Raw genomic sequence first — 14,886 nt, forward strand, 5'->3', positions numbered from 1 at the left:
ATCGCTATAGCCTGTCTCATGAAAATAGCAAAAATAATCGTACTAATTTTAGTAAAAATGGTGAGTGCCATAAAATGGCATTCAGTCCTCGCAACTTCCGTTTTAATTACTCCGAAAAAAAAATAGAAATACTAAAAAACCGCCATTTCCTTGATTAAAGTACCAGCTAATGGAACTTATTTTGTCCATGTTGTGATAGATTGCTCAGTGGAATGAGACTACGGGAGAGTTCGTCATAGGAGATGACAGGTTCCAGAGTAGAGACAAAAAGAAGAAGAATGGAAACAACCACATCATCATAACATCCATTTTGGCTAGTACACTTTTGGATCTTTTCCCTTTGTAACACCCCCCCCCCCCCCCCCCCCCCCCCTCGCAATACGTTATGCACCCCCAGTTACAGAACACGGAAAAGATCCAACTTTTTTATATGCTTGAGAGTAATAATTGCATTTCAAATCGTTTCTAACGCAGAGGTTCCCGACCGAAATGGTCTCGGAGTAATCCGATTTTAGTGCACATCGGACCCATGTTCTCAAACCCCAGTGACTGGATTGTAGAGCCTTAAATATTAAAAGTCTGAACCATGATGTTAAAATAGTCCGATCAGAGGACATTTCTCTGGTCAACAGATCAATGAACATGCAGCTAAAATTTTAAAGTTAGCACACGTTTGACTTTAATACGTGTATGGCTAAAGCGTATTGGTCCAATAATCCCAATATTAAAATGTTGAAAAAGTTAAAATGTTAAAGTAAAAAATTATTTATTTCGATATTACTTATTTTTGTGGTAGTGTTGAAAAGTTATCTGTTTTTCGTCACTTTTCCATTCCTGATTGTTAGCTTCGAAATAATGTTCATTTTCCACTGTATTTCTAAATCCTGAAATCATTTTTTCCTGGTCCTAAGACAACTTTCAGTCGCTCTCAATAACTATTACTCCAACACTCTGAACTCGAAAGTTAACTGAACTTGTACGCTCCTGTAAGAAAAAGTGCAAAGTAACGTTGCTTCTCGAATCTTTTGAGCATGACTCTAGCAGGAATTTGGAAAACTAAATTTGTTTTTAATGTTGAAATCATTTTTTTTGTATGTAGGAGGCTCCCTTTCTAGTTTTGAAAGACAACATAAAAGAGGATGGGCTAACTGGGAATGACATCTACGAGGGATACTGTGTGAGTCTCATCGAACTACTTGCCAAGGATCTTCAGTTCACATACGAGATCAGACAGGTATCTCAACTGCTTCCCCTTTTCCTCCCGTGAACAAACTTTTTGTTTTTTTTCTATTTGTGAACGATCTAATGCGTATTTCACACTGATGATAGTCTCTATCAGTTAATAAATATATTGCGGCTGAGATTAACAACTCAGAAATCAAATTGAATAGCGCTTCAAAGTCATTTCAAGCCTTAAAGCTAGAATAGTGTGACAAGCGAAATTTAATGCTACATTCTATCGAAGCCAAACGGATTTGGTCATTTCGTCAACATTTATATTTAGCAACTATTATTAGTACACAATCGTCATTCATGAAGTAAAACTCAAACTCGAACTACCTCAACCACCAGCAAAACAAAACTACGACTTAACAGTATTGCATCAGATTCTTTGCGATTGGATTGCGAATCAACCTATTATTGATACAGAATATTCGACAAAACTTCTACATGGTTAACAAATTTCCCATGACATCAAATTTACACTGAAAAAGTGACGTTATGGAAAAGTGTTCACATTCTGTCGACATTATTATCTGCAACCAATCAACACTTGAATTTGACACGTAAATCCACGTGACTGGCAGCATAAAAGGAGCTTGAAAAACTACCAAAAATCAGAAGAAATTCGCAATTTTGGTTAAATTAAACTGACATACAGTGCGTATTGAAGCACACTTTCTTGAGCGGTAAATTACTTGTTATCGTGTCTCGTTTCTGTAGATCATATTAGTGATTGTACAGCCTAACTTTACTCTGATTTATTGAATATAGAATTGACTTTGAAATTCTCAAGTTTTCACATTGCGTAACGAAGTTCTAATAAGTAGAGTTACAGAACAGATAAACTGTTCGTTCTTGTTTCATTCATTTACCAGTTGCCTATGCTTATTCCAGTTAGTTGATCGGTAGATCTGAGAACTTGGTTACAAAGATATACAAAACTTTGTATTTCGCCCGTGTATTAAGATTGGGTATAAAACATAAAAGGTAGCCCTACCAACGCAGTTTACCCAGCGTTGTTTATTTTTACATCAGGTAGTAGGCCTACCTAACGCTCATAACCCTGTGAAATTTTATCTCACTAGTATTTGTGGTTAAGAAGATATCATTGAAAAACCTCTAATTTGATACTAATTGGTTATTTGAAATTTTGGATTTTCACTTAATTGAAACAAAGCCATTTGTTATTCGGCAAAGTCGAACAGGCAGTTAATTGACATTATTGAATATCAAGTAATGCAACGGCATTCTACAGTATAGCGGTTAATACAGTCAACAAAAGTTAACTGCAAAAACACAAAATCCGGACAGATTTGAAACCGCTGAAACGAACTGGGCGGTGTAAAGTTTTCCTTGACTTTTATAGGAGAGCAGCCGTTACATTTGGTCCGCCGACCCGGAGAGTGGAAGGCAAACTGTTGTTCAATCTGATGAAGGGAGTGCCCAAGGCACCCCCCAAAGAGAATCAGACAAATCAACAGCGCAAGGCCAGTGAGGCAGAGCTTAAGTTGCGAGTGCAATTCACAAAGTAAGTTGAAGAGTTAACCTCGCTTAAAAAGAACAAGCCAAGCAAAAGGCAACCAGGCAATCCTTGCACAACCAGCAGAGAGGAGCTTCAATCAGCAGCTCAAAGGTACGACAAGAAATTCCAAGATTTATTGGAAGAAGTCAACACTAAAACAGCGATTGGCTACAAAATAATTGAAGATTCAGATCGACCCAACAAACTAAAGGTCTTCTACCAACAGACTGTTCACCTTCTAGAGGAAGAAATACCCAAGCAACTGCAGCGTCGAAACAAGCTTGTGCCCTATCAAACTAATTTTGTTAAAGAGCATCTGAAAGAAGCAAGGAAGCGCAAAGCGAGTTTGGACTATCATTGGCTTGCATATATAAGCAAAGGCACGCAACCTTGAGAATGCTTCGGAAACATCTTCAGCAAAGCAAAGGCGCGAGGAAAAGATGAAGAAATTCGATATCGAATTCGAAACCAAGATGCGATTGGAACAGGCACGGTTCGAGCAAAAGAGGCTAGAGCTGGAAATGCAAATGAAGGAACTGGAAACCAAACACCAACTACTGGAGGAAGAGCGCGAACTAGAGCGCAAAATGAAGAGAACAGCATTAGAGAACGATGATGCTCGTTCCCAATCAACTGGTGCTCGAGACAAATCACCCTTCAACTGGACCCCAAAGGAGAGAGATGTCTCAGACTGGGCCAGCAGGATCGACAACCTTCTAACACTAGAACGATCAACAGCTCGCTTCGAAGTAACCCCTAAAGTGAACAGGCATAGTCACCTCTCACGATAACGCAGTTCACGAGACCGATCCTCAAGTGTTGAAGACCGGGACGTTTCCCCCAGAGCCGGTCTGTTACGATACAACAGTGGGTACGCGGGTAGCAGTAGCCTACCAAAGCTAAAGTTGAACAACTTCGATGGGAACCCCCTCGAATGGCCGGAGTGGGCTAGTATGTTCATGGCTACAGTGGATCAACGACCAATACCAGACTCAGAGAAGATGAGCCATCTGAAGACCCTACTGACAGGCAAGGCAAGGTCAGCAATCTCTGGAATGGGCCATTCTGGACAGTTCTACGGTGCTGCATGGAGTATTCTGGAGGGAATTTGGAAGGCCTCATGTGATCATTGATGCACAACTGGAGAGTCTCCGCAAAGCAAGTCAGGTGAAGCCTCACGGCTCAACAGGTCTGATCAGTTTCTCAGTTATTGTTTCGAACTTTGTGAATGTGCTCAAAGAGTACAAGGAGATTGGTGATCTGCAATCAAGCTCGACACTGTATATGGCAGTAGATAAACTACCCCAAGTTCTCAAAGAGAAGTGGTGGTTTTGTGTTGATGATAAAGATGAAGATTGGCCTGATCTGATTATGTTTGAAAAATGGCTATCAAGGATAGCATTCGTGCACGAAGGGTTTTCAGCTTTCAAGGGAGAGCGAAGAGAAGAAGACCGAAGAGCACAAATAGAGACAAACGGTTCTCGAAAACATCGAACTTCAGTGCAAGTTCCAACGTGAAAGAAACGAAGCAAACGCAAAGTGATCACTGTCCGCTAGCTGATGGCACTCATAAAATATGGAACTGTCCACTATTCAGGAACATGAGTGTGAATGATCGGTACGCAGCAGTGAGAAAGCAACGCTTATGTTACGGATGTCTAGGCAAAGGATATGCAATCAAAGATTGTAAAGTCAATGCGTGCGGCATCAATGGATGCATCAAGAAGCACAACCGATTGCTACACTCAAAAAACCAAATGGACAAAGGCAATCGTGCAGTCAACGTAAGCGCAGAAACAATCAACCAGAGTAACAAAGTTACTAGCTTTATTCAGATAGTTCCTGTCTCGATACAGAGCGGTGGCAACAGGCTGAACACATATGCTTTCCTCGATAGTGGATCAACGGTTTCATTCATCGATGAAAGTGTGCAAGAGAAGTTACGGGCCCAAGGCACCGGTGTGAAGCTCAACATAGCTGGCATACACGGAACGAAGGATCTGAAGACAGAAAGGGTTCCTCTCAAATTAAAGGGACTACATTCAAAGGTGCATTCAATCGAAGCGTTAGCACACCCGTCAATCTCCTTGGGAAACACAGACTACAACTACAACAAGCTGAAGCAATGCTTCAACCACTTGAGTGTTTTACCAAACAAAAGCTTCAACTTGATGGAAGTTGGCATCATCCTCGGTCGAGATGCTTATGAGCTACAACGCCCATTGGACTATAAGATAGGAACACGAAGTGAACCTTTCGCCGTTCTAACAGAGCTAGGATGGGTAGTCAGTGGACCCATGACGGGCAAAAGAAGACAAAATGTTTGTCATTTCGCCTTCACAGAAGATGTGAAAGGGGCTGAGAATATTCAAACCTGGTGGTACATAGAAACCTATGCTGCCAAAATCAACGTCGTCAGTCAGTCAAAGAGATGCTAGAGAGTACGACAAAGTTCATAGGCGAGCGGTACGAAGTGGGAATGCTGTGGAGTGAACCAGAGCCAAACCTACCGAACAACTACAGCTCAGCCTTGGGTCAGCTTTACTCACTGGAGCGAAGATTCCAAAGGGACCCAAACCTGAAAAATTTGTATCAACAGTCAATAGATACAGACGTAGAAAAAGGATTCGTAAAGATATTGGACGAGTCCGAAGTGAAAGGCACCTTCGGAAAAGAATGGTATTTGCCACACTATCCAGTGCCCAACCCGAACAAGCCTGGCAAAGACATATGCCTAAATGAGAAGCTACTAGCAGGACCTGATCTGCTACATGGGTTGATTGGAACAATATTTAGTTTCCGTGAAGGACCAATAGCCCTGACAGCTGACATCGAATCGATGTTTCTACAAGTGCAAGTTCCCGAACAGGATAGAAGTTGCTTGAGATTCTTATGGCGTCCAAGAACTAACGAACCTGTTCAGATATACAAATATCAGCGTCACGTATTTCGAGCTAAGAGTTCTCCAACTTGTGCAAACTATGCTCTCAAGCGAGTGGGACTGGACAACGAAGAAGAGTATCCAATAGCAACAAATGCAATACAAAACAACTTCTACATGGACGATTTCATCAAATCGGTAGAAACCTCTGAAGAAGCAATTGAAGTCTTCAATCAACTACAACCTCTTCCCTCATGACATTGATTTGAATTGAAGAAGTGGATAAGCAACAACGAGGCAGTTACCGAAGCAATCCCAGAAGACTTGAAGTCAATCAGCAACAGGAAGCAAGTCGAAGTGGAACCCAGGACGGAGGGACCTTCAGTGCTAGAACTACAATGGACCGTTACTGATGATAGCCTTCAAGTGTGTAGAGGTACCAACAAGGAAGTGGAAGCACCCATAACCCAGAGGAAGATTCTGTCACTGGTATCTTCAGTATTCGACCCGATCGGATTGTTTGCTCCGTTCAGTGTTCACATGAGACGACTTTTGAAAGGTATCTGGACCAAGAATGGACAACATTGGGACAAGAAAGTGGAGCCTAGTGAAGAAAAAGAATTACTGAGATGGAAAGAACAACTTCCAATAGTTGCTGAAACAAGCATCGATAGAAGGTACTTCAACGGAGAGAGGAATAAAACCGAACTTCATTTGTTTGCTGACGCATCTGAAGACACGATGTGTGCAGTGGCCTATCTACGTTCACAACCAAAAGGATACTCACCTGACTTAGCATTTGTTATTGGAAAATGCAGAGTGGCACCTATGAGGCATCTTTCAATACCACGATTGGAGTTGCAAGCTGCAGTCATGGCAGTGAGGTTGAAAGAACAGATAGTTAAGGAACATGAAATGAAGATAAATAGTTGCAGTTTATGGTCAGACTCAACTACGGTATTGCAGTGGATACACAGTTCCCATCGCAAACAACAAGTATTTGTGGCCAATCGAGTGGCGGAGATACTAGATGCAACTGATGTTTCACAGTGGAAACATGTGAGCGGTATCAACAACCCAGCGGACATTGGCACCAGAGCAATCAACATTGAGGAACTCAAGAGAAGTGAGTGGCTCACTGGGTCGGCCTGGTTGAAACGACCAGAAAGCGAGCGGCCAAAGCAAGTGAACCTAATCTTTGCATCAGATGAAGAGAATATACCCTCGTCAGTATTCATGATACAGGCTGAAGAGAAGAAAGCTGTTATCCAGTGGGAACGATTCAGTAACTCCAACAGACTAGTAAATACAGTGGCATACGTACAGCGAGCATTGAACAAAGACAAACCTGCAACACTCGTAGTCAACATTGAAGAAAGAGAAAAAGCAAAAGCAACAATCTTCAAGTTACTGCAACAAGAACAGTTTGGTGAAGAGATGAAATCTCTCAAAACTGAAAAGGAAATTCCAAAAGTCATCAAAAATCTACAATTCTCCCCCTTCCTGGATGGAGAAGGACTTATTTGAGCCAAAGGCAGAATAGGCAAAAGTCAGTTGGACTTCAGTGCAAAGCATCCAATTTTGCTACATTGGAAACATCATGCGGTTGAATTATTCTTGCGAAACGAGCACAAGGACAATCATACGAAGGCACTGAGCATGTGAGAAACATTGTTCAGCAGGAGATGTGGATATTAGGCATACGGAACGCCTTAAGATCAATCAAGAACAAGTGTGTTACTTGCAGAAAAGGCAGAGCACAAACGATAGCACCAGTCATGGCAGATCTACCCGAAGAGCGGTTGGATGTTTCAAAAGCTTTTACAAATATTGGAGTCGACTACTTTGGCCCTTTCATTGTGAAGATTGGGCGAAGAAATGAAAAGCGATGGTGTTGTTTCTTTACTTGTCTAACTATCAGAGCGGTGCATATAGAAGTGGTACCTAAGTTGGACACAGACAGTTGTCTCAATGCAATAATGAGATTTATTGCTCGAAGAGGCAAACCGAATACGATCATCAGCGACAACGGGACAAATTTTGTTGGAGCTGAAAGAGAGTTTGCAGAGTACGTTGAAGCATGGAACAAAGAAGGGATCGAAGAACATCTAATTCAACGAGGAATCAGATGGAAGTTCAACCCACCCCCAGCACCTCACTTTGGCGGAGTATGGGAACGGTTGGTGAGAAGTTGCAAGAAAGCAATGTATGCAGTGTTGGGGAACAGATCAGTCACCGAGGACGTTCTTTCAACAACGATGTGCATTGTTGAGCGGACTTTGAACGCAAGACCTTTGACTCCAGTCAGTTCAGATGTGAATGACTTAGAAGCCGTGACCCCCAATCACTTCTTGCTTGGCAACAGGAACGTTTGCTTACCCTATCTACCATGCGCGGAAGAATTGGTTGATCATCGAAAGCTCTTTCGACAAACTCAAGCCTATGCAAATCTCATATGGGACAGATTTCGTAAAGAATATCTGCCAACTCTGAATAATCGGCAAAAATGGCGATCTACGGTGAACAAAACCCTTAAAGAAGGCGATCTCGTTTGGTTGATCGAAGACAGCGATAAGCGTGGATATTACCATCTAGGTCGAGTTGCGGAGACCATCGATGGGTCTGACGGTGTGATTCGATCAGCTATAGTTCGAACGAACGACGGAGTGTACAAGAGACCAGTAGTGAAGCTCGCCCCAGTACTACCTGGAAAAGATGTTTCTGCGATGGAAAACAGGGCCGGCGATATTGCGGCTCAGCTTAACAACTCAGAAATCAAATTGATTAGCGCTTCAAGGTCATTTCAAGCCTTAAAGCTAGAATAGTGTGACAAGCGAAATTTAATGCTACATTCTATCGAAGCCAAACGGATTTGGTCATTTATATTTAGCAACTATTATTAGTACACAATCGTCATTCATGAAGTAAAACTCAAACTCGAACTACCTCAACCACCAGCAAAACAAAACTACGACTTAACAGTATTGCATCAGATTCTTTGCGATTGGATTGCGAATCAACCTATTATTGATACAGAATATTCGACAAAACTTCTACATGGTTAACAAATTTCCCATGACATCAAGTTTACACTGAAAAAGTGACGTTATGGAAAAGTGTTCACATTCTGTCGACATTATTATCTGCAACCAATCAACACTTGAATTTGACATGTAAATCCACGTGACTGGCAGCATAAAAGGAGCTTGAAAAACTACCAAAAATCAGAAGAAATTTGCAATTTTGGTTAAATTAAACCGACATACAGTGCGTATTGAAGCACACTTTCTTGAGCGGTAAATTACTTGTTATCGTGTCTTGTTTCTGTAGATCATATTAGAGATTGTACAGCCTAACTTTACTCTGACTTATTGAAAATAGAATTGACTTTGAAATTCTCAAATTTTCACATTGCGTAACGAAGTTCTAATAAGTAGAGTTACAGAACAGATAAACTGTTCGTTCTTGTTTCATTCATTTACCAGTTGCCTATGCTGATTCCAGTTAATTGATCGGTAGATCTGAGAACTTGGTTACAAAGATGTACAAAACTTTGTATTTCGCCCATGTATTAAGATTGGGTATAAAACATAAAAGATAGCCCCACCAACGGCATTCTACAGTATAGCGGATAATACAGTTCACAAAAGTTAACTGCAAAAACACAATATCCGGACTGATTTGAAACCGCTGAAACGAACTGGGCGGAGGTAAAGTTTTCCTTGACTTTGATAGGAGAGCAGCCGTTACAAAATGAAGGTACTTTCAATTAGAATTTTTATACATCATGTATACTATTATGAAGATTTAAAAACCAGTTATAGAGGGTTATAATTCAACTTACTTGACCTTTGCCTCAAATTATTCTCTGTGAACATGTATGTGTTCTTTGTGTTGCTCCTAAGATGTTGAGATTTGAATTTTCAAGTCTGGGAGTGAAATGATGATGTTTCAGGTCAAGGATGGTCAGTACGGAGGAGAGGTCAAAAAAGCCAACGAGGTTAATGATTTGAAATACCTATGAAAAATACCCATATTAGCAATTTTTTGTTCGAACTTAATGATACAACATTCAATTATCGCCTAAAACAGTAATTTTATTGTGAACAGAACAAATGGCCAAGCAAGGATGAAAATTTATCAAGAATATTTATCATAGTTAGACTATTACATGCAGTTCCGATAGTTTTTCCACTAAATTGCTTCCACTTTTTAGATTATGTTTCAAATATGATTTTTCTTAATAAGATTCATCGTATCCCATTGTTTCAACTTTACGAGTCAAATTTAATGCGCGAAATTCATAATAAATCATGCTATTCTTTTTAAAAGTAATCTCTGGTAAATTCATTGACATCTTTTTTTAATTGACCGAATGCAGTGAATATGATCAAAACTTAGAATAAATTTTAAACAGAAAGAGTTATTAAAATAAAGTGTGTTTAGACGGCGGATGGGAAACCAGTGTGGAATGGAATGATCGGAGAAGTCATGAGAGGGGTAAGCAGAGATATTATAACGCCCTTCGATTCCTCCTCGTAATCTATGGACGACATCGGCATTTCAAATTGTCAAAAGAACGAAGTCGGGAAAATGAAAATAAATTGTTTACTGGTATCTTTACAGAATCAATAAAGTATTTACACACTTAATCAAACCTTATAAAGTTTGGTCTAATGGCGATTTCTATAGTGCAGGGCACGAGAGAGATTGCCATTAGACCTTAGAGTCAGTTTTCGGGCGTCTCATAATCGGAAGAGAAATTTCATGAAACTTATTTCAAAAGTTATCGAGTAGAGATAAAAAAAATTAGTGTGAAAAACATGGAAGGCCGGATTTAAAAACGATTTAAAATTGACACAAATTTTTGATGAAAAAGATTGTATCAGATTGATCCAGGTAGAACACAAGTCCATAGTTGTCCCACCATAGTGGGGAGGGAGGAACTATGTACTCAATTGGTTTTTTTTGTTCAGACAATTTTGATCGATCGATATATTCACCGTAGAGTAATGTAAGTGGTATCATAAGAAAGCACGTACATCCTAGAATATCTAATTTAAACGATTATTTCGAATTTTGGTACTTAAAGGGACTTATCGAACTTTGAAATTTTGTGAATATTCGACAGTTTTTATTCACTTTTTCGGTAATTTTTGCTAAAATTTGCCTCAACTTTGTTGATATAAAAAAAGTTGCTAAAATTTTTAATGATAGAGTGCTATTGTTTTCATTAATGATAGGAGAGCGTCTCTGAATTGTTTGATTGAAGTTTTTGTGGCTAAAATGTTTGACAAAATTTTCCAAATTTGAACTTTTTTCATCAATAATTGCGCAAATTTGCATTTTCTGGCCCACTTAAATTAAGTTTGTGAGCAGTAGAAAGCTAGAAGCCGCTGATACATTCTGCTTAAACTCCAGAAGAGAGCTAGTTGACTTTCTGTGTCCTATGAAAAGTCTTCTAGAACTAAAATTTTGCCGTTTGCAAATTTAACTCAACAATTATACAAAATGCATAATTGTTTTTTTATTTTTGAAATAATTATTTTAACAAGTGATCTAATTCACAAAAATCTGGAATAATTGAGTGGTTTTTTGGGCGCTCAAAAAATCAGAGATAGCTTTGATCTCATCGTGGATTCTTAAAAAGAGAAATTTTTTAAGTTTTATTTGCGCGATGCCTTCATTTTTCAAGTTTTGCATTTATTGTTTCCTAATGTTAATTACTGACAAAATTCTCCGTTCACGATTTACTTAGTGACAGCTACTAATTACGTGAAAAAGAGGCCGAAAGTAGATATAGTGTCTGTTCAGAGAAAACCTAATGGTTTTTATGGCTTTGACGACGAGTTTTACAAAGCTTTAACTGAATTCTTGAGTTTTGCCTTCATATGTTAATTTTTTGCTGTCTGATTTTCAGTTCCAAATTACCGAAAGCTAAAATGGCTGTTCCAGGAAGTGTGAGAGAACTTATACAATGAAATAGGATGATATCTAATGTCTCTTATGGCATTGAATATAATTGTTTCGAGAAAATTTCGGAGATTTTTGTGAAATTAACAATTTTTTAATCTCATTTCTGTCAAATTATAGCTTACTATCAGTAGGTACAGGTCGAATTTTTTTTCATATAAAAATTTTTGTGGTTTTTCTAAAAGAACGGTTTCTTGGTTCTGTTTCTACCATATTTCATACAAAACTTTGTGACTTTTTTATGTAATTGCCCATTTTTGCTGTTCTTTTCTGTTTCTGTGCTTAACTGGCACGTTACTGAAAATTCCAGTTGGAAACGTTTACAGATAAACAATACAAAACATTTATTTTTTATAGTGATTTTTGATTATAAGGGCTGCAACATTGTTTTCTTGAAGAAATTGGTAGTTTTTACTTTTGTTCCGTGTTTCTTCTATTTTTTGTTGTTTTATGCCATATATTGGGTAATAAAAGGTTTCAATGGCCAACTACAGAGAGTTAAGGGAACGCAACAGCTGATATTGGAATATATTTAATAATTTCATTGACCATTTCATTGACCTTCAAAATAATTTTCTTGAAGAAAATGTAAAAGTCTAAAAAAGTAAAAGTTCGACATTTTTTCCGTTTTTGTTTTGGTTTTCGTCATTTTTCATGTCTTACAGTTTCATAAACTTTTCGCAACTTAGCCTAAGTTTTGAGAGATTTCATTAATTTTTTGTTGAACCAAACTATAATTTCTCTGTTCTTTAAACGTTTTGACTGATGTCTTTAGGGCTCAATCAATATTTCTCAGAAGAATTTTTTGGGATTTAGATACTTTTCATCGTTTGTGCTTCTTTTGTTGTCAGTTCGAGATTTTCCCTTTACAAAAAAACATTTGTGATGTTCATTGAAGACGCATGTTAACACTTGATTTTCTCGCGGTTTATATCTGTTAATGGCTTCAACATTGTGGTTCCGTAAAGTTGTTTGTGAAATGTTATAGTTTTGCTAGTATTTATTTTTTTGTAGTGTCATGACTTAGTCAAATTTATAATTGGAGCAATTTGTTTTCTATGACGTCACTAATAAAACTGTCTTTTGTTTTAGTTGAAACCTTATGCTTGTTTTGATATTTGAATATATTTGTTTTTAGAAATTCTTAATGGGTTTTTGAGCTCTGCCAATGTTATATTTGTTAAATTGTCGCTTAGTTTCTCTATAGAGAGATCAAGTCACATCTATTTTCTAGTAACTACAGTTTTCTCTTCATAGCGAATTTGTTTTCCTCAAATGGTCTTTGTACTTGGTACTAGGATTTCTTGCATATTTGCCCATTTATTTTAGATTTTTATTTTCTTGCTCATAATTACAAAAATGGGGGTTCTGTTGGCGTTTAAAAAAATCAATTACAACGTTTTATTTTTTTTTTGATGAACAGCCTAATGTTTTATTGGCTGGGAAACCATTTTCGGGCAAGTTATGTTATTTTTTATTCTTGTCTTTATTTTTTGCGCTTTTTGTTGTCTTATGACATATCTTGGATTATGAAAGGTCTCAATCACTCTCTATGGAAGTTTTAATTAATCTCTCGATTATTTAAGTTGATACATAATCTTTTTATTGGTTTTATTTGGTAAGACATTAATTTTTTCGAAAAAAAGCAACGTTTTTTTAAACTTTGCCCTTATGTTTTTTTCTTGTCGACTTGTTATCGAGTTGCATTAAGAAAAAGTCCCATATTTTGTTTTCTAATGGAGTACAGTTTTTTGTAGAATAAGTTTTATCTGATTCCATTTTGATTTTGTAATTAATGGTTACCAGGGAATGGACAACGAGTTTTGGTCGTAATTAATATTTGTTATTACTGGATTTTGTTCGCCGTCTTTTCTGGCAGTCGCATTAATGACAGGTCTCATCGGCCCTCTCATGTATATTGCTTTATTCGTTTAGTGTTTTGTTGAACGATATGGTATTTTTTATCTCTCTCTCTCTCATTTAGTAGACAATTAAATGGGAAAATTCAGATGAGCGGGGTCGGAAATTTATTTGCGAACGCATATTACTGAGCCTCCTTGTTTTGTTTAAAATCAAACCGTCATTTAGTTTTTCCTGGATCTTTTTGGATAAATTTTGGGATGGTCGGGCAAGATCTAATCTTCATAAAGCAACACTAAAACCAAAATATGAAGTATCAATACTTCTATAAATCGTTTAATTTTGTAATCTTTGGTTGCAGCGAATAAAACATTCTTAAAAATCTAAAACATGGCAAAACAAATTTGGTTTTATTTTCCATGTAATTTTAGGAAGCAGATTTGGCCATAGCTCCTCTTACAATCAATGCGGACAGACAGAGGGTAGTAGCATTCAGCAAACCCTTTATGAACATAGGCATCTCAATCATGATCAAGAAACCTCAGAAGGAACTGCCGGGACCTCTCTCCTTCTTGGATCCCTTCTCAAATGAGGTGCGTTATAGGTATCAAAAATTTCTTTGAAAAACATGACAAAGATGGCAAGATCATGCAAATATATCTTGTGTTTCCTATGGGGATCCACCAGCTGGACTTAGATAACGGTAACAGGAACTAATAATCCTTTCACGTGATATGTTTTTTTTCTATTTAGACTTCCTAATTCGTTAAAAACCATTTAAAACTCTTTTTTAGCGTCATTAATAAATTGCGATCAATAAATTTGGAAAAAGACAGTTGCAAATTTTGAGCTCTCTTCGAATTTTTGAAGATCATGAAAAAATTCTCGGAAATTTAAAACATAAAAAATAATGATTTCTGGGTGAAACAGTTCCCCTATAAATTTCTTGAGTAGGAAATTTTTGAACTCTGCAAAATTGATTAGATTTGCTCCAGTTGGTTCAAAATGTTGAGTTTTCCAGAGAATAATTATTTATGTCTAATCATTTATACGGTGCAAGTTTTATGAAAAAATGTAATAATATAAATTTTGTTCGACTCCCAAATTAATCCTAAGTTCTTGACGTAAACTTTGTATTATCCTCCGGTTAATTTTTTTAAAACTTTTATTTTATCATCTCTTAGATCTGGTATGGCATCATCATCGCCTACTGTGGTCTGTCTCTGGGTCTGTTCATTGTGGCCAGGTTTAGTCCAACAGAGTGGCAGGACATCCCTGGTCGCACTCCAGCTGGGGGAGGATTCCCATTCCCATCCGGACCTGCGCCACCGTCAGCCCTACAGGGTTTGAGAAATCTCAATTTTTTAAAATATTTTTGAAATATCACATTGGTGCTGAGAACCAACGGAGATATGTGAAAAAACTG

General features: G+C 37.9%; 1 protein-coding gene across 10 annotated transcripts in view; it reads left to right on the forward strand.

The window, feature by feature from the left end:
* LOC142354448 (glutamate receptor 2-like) overlaps positions 1–14,886 on the forward strand; it is a 154,945-nt gene that overhangs the window by 116,186 nt on the left and 23,873 nt on the right. For all 10 annotated transcript variants that reach the window (XM_075406741.1, XM_075406739.1, XM_075406742.1 and 7 more), the window contains 6 exons: positions 200–313; positions 1,100–1,234; positions 9,583–9,627; positions 10,074–10,127; positions 13,892–14,053; positions 14,645–14,804. In XM_075406741.1, coding sequence (XP_075262856.1) covers positions 200–313; positions 1,100–1,234; positions 9,583–9,627; positions 10,074–10,127; positions 13,892–14,053; positions 14,645–14,804 — 670 coding nt within the window. The remainder of the gene's footprint in view (positions 1–199; positions 314–1,099; positions 1,235–9,582; positions 9,628–10,073; positions 10,128–13,891; positions 14,054–14,644; positions 14,805–14,886) is intronic.

The sequence above is a fragment of the Convolutriloba macropyga genome, chromosome 15, assembly GCF_964194025.1.
Source record: "Convolutriloba macropyga chromosome 15, txConMacr16.3, whole genome shotgun sequence".
NCBI classification, from domain to species: domain Eukaryota; kingdom Metazoa; phylum Xenacoelomorpha; order Acoela; family Convolutidae; genus Convolutriloba; species Convolutriloba macropyga.